Here is a 7500-nt window from a genome sequence, read left to right as displayed (position 1 = left end):
CTGAGAAACTTAATAACCGAGCAAAATTTGAGAGTCAGGAGTAACAAAAAATAATCGATAACGATAGATTTAAAAAAAAAATAAAATACACCTTTAAAAGGTTAAGCTCATAAAAATGCAGGGATTAGATTTGAGTTCTAAGATGATTTGTTTAAAAAAGTTGTGTCACATAAAACACGATCCGTGCTTTGATTTCTTTCATTTTTCATTCAGTATCCGTACCATAAACAGCCAATTTTATTCCATGTGGTAACAAGTAACCAGATGTAAATGCAAATAAATAGAAACAATCTTTTTAAAAATGCATTGTAAAGTCACGTATAGTAAAAAGTAATATGTTCATTAGAGAGATCCTTTTCCTTTGATTAATATTTAAGCATTTTTTTGTTATTTTCATCCCTGATATGTTTGGCACATTTGGTTGCTAAGCATCAGCTGATTTATTCAACGTTGTGAAAACCAGATAAAGGAATTAAAGATAACCTTTGGGAATTTCTCCGTTCTATGGTAAAATTCTTATTATAGGGCTTCTGTGTTTTGCCGAATAGTCAATTGCTACAAATAGCAAGCTGATAAACATTTTAAAATTGGTGTAATGCAGTGTAATCTGGTGTAATCTGACTTGTTTTTTTTTTTATTCCCCTTGATTGGCTTAATAATAGCACTTATTTTTAATACTATTTATTTTTACATGTATGCACCCAGTACAAAGCTGTACAAAGCTGTACAAAGCAAAATGTAATGTTTTTTTTATTTTTTTTTTTATACAAAAACTAAATATCTATAATACTATTTTACTGGCATGTGAGACCAAAGTAGACTAACAGTGGACTATAAAAGAGGAACAAACTTGTAGCTTTAACTACAGCTTCCTACTTTATTATTAATTGTCAAACCCACACCAGCTGACTATCTCCTGCTTTATAATTGTGTGTGTGTGTGTGTGTGTGTGTGTGTGTGTGTGTGCGCGCGCATCTGACATTTTACGAATAAATATGTGTCCAATAATTACAAAATCTCCAGGGAAAAAAAGACCAGTAAAAGAGGTTTTAAATATGAACTTACCAATATTTTTTTACTCTCCTTACTATTAAAATAGAACCTTGGAATTATAAGGAACTGTCTGTCTTTTCTTGGCAATAGCATAATAAGTGTGTTTTTTTTTACATGTGACTGGATACATGTAGGAAGTATTTCTTAAACATCTAAAAATAAAATCAAATGAAATGTTCTAAATAATCAAGAAGCTCAAAACAACTCCTTTATTTTCTCCTTTAAATATTTCTAATCCCAGCCAGTTTGCATGTTTATGACATTGTTAGTATAGTTTCTTCCAAGACATCACCGTTATTAATCGTCCAGCTTATTTACCCGGATTCTTACTTATTTGTAGTTTTTGGGGTTGTTTTTTTTTTCTCTACACTTGGGACAGGGTTTTTTTTTTTTTTTAACTTTGTGAGCTAATGAAACACTACAGAACTCTACAGAAACCATTACTGTTTGGTTTAGTGGTTTTAAGTCCTTCCTATACGTCCAAAAACTCTTAGTGACAATGAAGCGGTGACGCAAACTACAACCCCACTACCAAAAAATGATTTCTCCTCAGTGATTTAGGCAGGCAATCTATCGTTATCGTCACGTCTGAGTGCATTTCTTTCAACCAGCACAAGAGGGGAGAAAAATACTAATTATTCAAGCATCAACATAGAAACTACTGTTAACAGGAACACTTTACTTTTACATTCTGTGAAACCCAAAATGAACTCATTAAGTTCATGCAGAGAGACTAGGAACACTGAGGTAACACGATTTTGTTGCATCTAAGCTACAAGGAGAGTGTCATCAGTTCAGGTCTGTCGATCTGTTAACAACCAACACAATTCCTGCTACATTTCTGATCTTTGTACATTCCTCTACCTGTGAAGCGCCAACACTTTTTATTTCTTTTGCCATTTTAACCCCCAAATGTGGACTAAACAGCTTTTCTTTTCTTTAACTATGGTTATCTCATTCTTAAATAAACACATTTTTACAGTAGCAGTGAAAGTCTATAACATTGTATATACATATATATATATATACATATATATATATATATACACACACACACACACACCGCTGTCACACAGCCATCTTTCCACCATTCTTCTTCCAGTTAATAGATGTTCCCCAAAGATGACGATAACCTTCACTCATTTCCTCTGCCTGCGTGTTCATTTAATTTTGTGAATTAAACTCTACAGACTTTTTCCCACTAGTTTTCTTTAGCATTGTTAGTTTTATTAGCTTTCACCTACGTACTGCATCTCTACAAACTTATTCAATTCTTTCTAGTATACCACCACCCCCAAGCATGCGTCAGCCTACAACACTGCACATTGTGATCGCCTTTATTCGTTCTCCACCATGTCGCGTGTTGTCATGTTTATTATCTCCTCAGAATAGTTCACATTCATCAATATTTAGCTGATCAGTGGTCCTGTGGCTACGTGGATTTTCACTCATTTTCCTGCACACTGTTCACTACCAAGCCCCTTCTTCACAATATAAGTGTTAAACTGAGCCATGTGGCAAGACCTGTGCTCATGCAGGCTCTCTGAAACTGAAGTTGGGCTGCAGACACGTGTTCGCTGCATCGGAAAAAATCACCACAAGCATGCGGGTTACTGGGTCAGACATTACCTGTGCTAAATATCTGGTGAACACCATGGCCTGTAGACTTCCTGGATGCTTAGTTCCAACAGTGATGAGACAATATTTATAGGTACGCTGCTTCTAAATCTTCACTGCTTCCTTGGCATCAGCTCCAGTGTCAAATTAAAGAAACAGACATACACCAAACCTAATTTGGCTGATCAACTACGTACATCTGGGAAGTAAAATGATTGCTTATTATGGTTTGAACCCAAATACTGTAGTGTGCTCCATCCATAAAGTGGTCTGAAGTTACAGATGAGCTGGATTAGATTAGAAAGATTGGAATCAATCATTCAACAAGAAAAACAAATGTATAGTAGAACATTACCAAAGGTTTTTGTACTACAAATTTGAAAGAAGGTGATGAACACACAAACACCATGAGAGACAGTTAATCAGTGTATTCACAGACTCATCAAAACAGATTCTGGATAACAAGAGGTATAAAAATAGTCCTTAAAACCTTCATTTAAAAAGACCTACATTTCATTCTATTACACAGCTCAGCATTACACAGCTTAATACCAGGCTTAAACACACACACACACACACACACACACACACCCACACAGTGTATTTGCACAGTTGAAGTTGAGCATCACACTGCATTTATGAGAGCTGGTGAATGCTGAGCTTTGGTTTATTCCTGCTCTAAAGGAAAAGTGGTCCATAAAGACTTCCACCACACAAGGTGCAGGTGAACATATTTACACCAGGACTGTAAGTACACAGGACAGTGAATCAAAACATGATCATTGACAGAGTTTTAAGGATTCGAGCACTAGGAGTGATTTAATTAAATACAGATAAATAAACATCCCTCACATCACCATAAACCGTATCCATTTAGAACTCCAGACTATTCCATTCCCAGGGAGTAGGTGCATGGTGTGAGTATGGCCCTATTCTGTATTCCGCTACTCATTTACACGATTAACACAGTAGTTTTCCGCATGCTACGTTTGCTTTCGCTCACTAGACTGCTTGTCATTGGTGAGATTAAAGCGTATCTAACCCTCATTGAAGGTTAGCTCTACCCACTTCACACTGAACAGTAAAGAAATTCTGGCAAAGTAAAAGTAAACATTGGAACAAAACCAATTATTTCTACTTTGGACTGCATACTGTGGTCACAAGGAGGATATTAACCTCATTATAAAACAATTATGGACTCAAGTTTCCTTGCACTTCTGAGAATTCTTCCACATTTGCATGATGCAAGAACCAGAACAAATAATACAGTACAGTTACTGAGATGGAAACACATCCTACAGAGTCCTGGAGCAGATAAACACACACACACACACACACACACACACACATCTAAAGTGTGTGTAAAGATCTAAAGTTAAATCTTAATAGTCTGGACCCGTGTACCAGTGTCCCGAATCATAATCTGAAACATACACTCACACGCACACACACACGCGTACACACACACACACACACACACATGAGCGCAGGGCTGCCTCGTTCATCTGGTCAGAAGAATTTGCTCCACCACGCACTGAACATGTTCCCAGTGGCTCCAGCCTAGTGCAAGCAAACACATGCATGCCAAAGTGGCGAGCACATGCAGGCGGCTGCGCAGGAGTGGTGCCGTGAACTTGGCCGCCGTAGAGACGCACACCAGGATCACCGTGGCGATGGCCAGCATAATGTTGATGCACTTCCCAAGTAACAGTTTGGCGTCGGTGCTCTCCAGCTGCACCAACTGCTGCTGCTGCTGCTGTAACTCCAACTTACTGAGCCGTGTCTGACACGCCTCCAGTGCCTCCTACAGGGACGACACAGACACATGAGGAAAAAGTCAGACACAGACGAACAAGAGAAAGACCGAACGTGTGGGATTCAACAAGAGGCAGCAAAACACCATGTGATACTGTGGCCAGACCTGACTACATAGTGGTTTGAGTTTTAGATGATCGTGACAACAATCACGCAGACAGCAGAACGTTTTAAAGAGAAGAGTTCATCAGTCTGTTTAACGCTGCTGTGCATAACTGCTTCACTTCACTTGATGTACTCAAGATACACAAGCGAGTTCTGTGATCAGTACCAGTGTGAGTGTGTGTGTGTGTGTGTGTGTACGTACACATGGTGAAAGTGAAGTATGTTTGCACCTAATGACTGTGAGAGAAAGAACGGTGGATGCATTGAGGCACATTGAGTCAGTGAGGCAGAATATTTGACTAGAAACACAAAGAGGGAAAATAAAGCATGAGCAGTCAGTTGGTAAACAAACACCAGCGAGCATCTCCTGATGCCACGGGCCTGCTGAAGTCAACTCAGGAATTTTTCCAAAGGAACATTTCAGAGACTGTGGAACTGCAGAAACGTTTTTGTTTTATTTTCAGCATATCTTGGTCTGATTTTAATTCCTGGGCCAAAGATTCAGAATTTTTTTAGTTCCTGTTTTTAGTTCCTGTTCTGAGCTTCTGAGAAATAAAGTATGAGCTTTATTTATACTGAGCTCAGTTCTTTACGACATACAAGTTTTAACCTTAGCATGAAGGTTCTCTGTTGGTGAACAGCAGTTCTGAGATGTGTGATGTCAAATATTAGACATCTGATATTTAAATGAACAGATCAAAATGTTCTCCACGTTGTAAAGTTCTATACAACATTCATATTAAGTATTCATATTAATAATCTCTTTTGTCTTTTATAAATAAATAATGAATCCTAAGAAATTTAGCAGAGTGGTTGTGAGCCTGTAAAGTCCACATTGATCCTATATGCTCTTTTTATAATTATATTATAAAATAATATATTATTTAGATAATCCGTATAATCAAATAGAATTGTTTCTAAAACAGATGTCAAAACATGTCATTAATGGTGCTTGGAAAGCAACACGTAACTTGGGCACGTAACTTGTACCGCAGCTTTTGTCCTAGACCCATGAATGACGTGTCAAATCGACCGGCTCTTTGAGGAGAGGTGTGCTATGACTTTTCTAAGCGATCCGAGTACCGGTACTTCAGGTACCGGGTCTCAAAGTGGCCTTTTTTCCCGTAGAGTCCCATTATAAATCCTTTTGGAGGTTTATAACTCAGCAAGCTTTCGAACTATCTACACCAAACCCGGCCAGCTCCTTTAGGGTGAGACTCTGAACAAACTTTAATAATTGGTGTACCGACTGGCCTTCCGGTTGTGCCGCAGCCCCGCCCCCAATATATGCAAAATCAAAAAACTTTTTACAACATGGACATGTGACACATCAAAACATTCAGAACAATGAGGGGAACATCCTCACGTGTAATTTGATGAAGTCACGTGACGTCACGTGATTCATTCATTCATTCATTCATTCATCTTCTACCGCTTATCCGAACTACCTCGGGTCACGGGGAGCCTGTGCCTATCTCAGGCGTCATTGGGCATCAAGGCAGGATACACCCTGGACGGAGTGCCAACCCATCGCAGGGCACACACACACTCTCATTCACTCACACAATCACACACTACGGACAATTTTCCAGAGATGCCAATCAACCTACCATGCATGTCTTCGGACAGGGGGTGGAAACCGGAGTACCCAGAGGAAACCCCCGAGGCACGGGGAGAACATGCAAACTCCACACACACAAGGTGGAGGCGGGAATCGAACCCCCAACCCTGGAGGTGTGAGGCGAACGTGCTAACCACTAAGCCACCGTGCCTCCCACATCACGTGATTTCACGTGAAAATAAAAAATTTGCACAACATGGACATGTGACATATCAAAACACTCAGCACAATGAGGGGAACTGCCTCACGTGTATTCTGGTCACGTCACATGATGTCACGTGAAAATCAAAATTTAGCACAACATGGACATGTGACATATCAAAACACTCAGCACGATGAGGGGAACTTGCCACCTGCAAGCACCATTCACATTTTCTTCAGGAAATGTACGTTCTAGTTTTAAACTTGTTCTTTTCTGTCTGAGTGCAAAGACAACTTTTACTGATTGTCCATAGCTATAAATGACCACAGCCATCTACACTAAACCCTTAATCCTGGATGATGTTTATCCTCCTAAGATAAATTGATGATTTTTTTTTTTTTTTAATATTACCCTGAAATGACAACACAGAAGAATAACGTACCTCCTTCAGTAAAGTTTATGCAGATAACTCATGTGTGACCAAAATGCTGTACAGAATCTTATAATACTGAGATCAAGAGGTGATGAGTCACCAGTGAGGATGAGGGAGTGTACACTGAATAAACTTAAAGGAACAGCCACATGCAGCACGTATACAACAAAGCATAGTATAGAGAATGAGCATGTGTGACTGCAGCAGTGTGGCTTGCTCCTGATTGCATCTGGTTTAAAAAGCTACGTGTCACGGTTATGCAAGAAAGAATGTTCCTCATTTGGGATATTTGTCTCATACAGGATGAATATTTAGACAAGAATGCTGTGTGTTTGTGTGTGTTGTGTGTACCTGCATGTCACGGGCTCGCTCGTAGGCCTGGTAGGCTACTTTCTCCTCGATGCTGGCTAGTTCCTGTTTCAGGTTGGTGGTCTCGTTTTGATGCAGCTCGGTCAGGTCGTTCAACTGATCCTCTAGTCGTTCACACCTACCAGAGGAGATGTGGTGCGTGAGAGCGTGTGTGAGACGTGAAAAATGAAAACACGAACATGGTATCGAGCAGGAAGTCTGAAAACAAGGGAATAGTGTAGTATATGCACCCAATAAAGCATCACTTCAGATTCATCCAGAAAAAAAAGAAATGAAATAAACAAATCTTTTGGAAAATTTTTAACTATTTACACATCTTATAACTTTCACACATTTATTTTGCTG

The 7500-nt window shown here is 39.2% G+C and overlaps 2 protein-coding genes across 2 annotated transcripts in view; one reads left to right on the top strand and one right to left on the bottom strand.

Moving 5' to 3' along the window:
* lamb1b (laminin, beta 1b) overlaps window positions 1–763 on the top strand; it is a 29316-nt gene extending 28553 nt beyond the window's left edge. Inside the window, exon 33 of the mRNA XM_060890031.1 lies at window positions 1–763. This exon is cut by the window's left edge and continues 359 nt beyond it. The gene's annotated coding sequence lies outside the window, so the exon portion shown is untranslated.
* A 2320-nt stretch (window positions 764–3083) lies between these two features.
* Window positions 3084–7500, bottom strand: part of tmcc3 (transmembrane and coiled-coil domain family 3) — a 24647-nt gene continuing 20230 nt past the window's right edge. The window contains exons 3-4 of the mRNA XM_060890032.1: window positions 7138–7273; window positions 3084–4474 (exon numbers count right to left, since the gene is read on the bottom strand). Of these exons, the coding sequence (XP_060746015.1) occupies window positions 4172–4474; window positions 7138–7273 (439 nt within the window). The 3' untranslated portion in view covers window positions 3084–4171. The remainder of the gene's footprint in view (window positions 4475–7137; window positions 7274–7500) is intronic.

This window comes from Tachysurus vachellii, chromosome 16 (genome assembly GCF_030014155.1).
Source record: "Tachysurus vachellii isolate PV-2020 chromosome 16, HZAU_Pvac_v1, whole genome shotgun sequence".
Classification (NCBI taxonomy): domain Eukaryota; kingdom Metazoa; phylum Chordata; class Actinopteri; order Siluriformes; family Bagridae; genus Tachysurus; species Tachysurus vachellii.
This window is presented reverse-complemented; position numbering and strand designations above follow the sequence as displayed.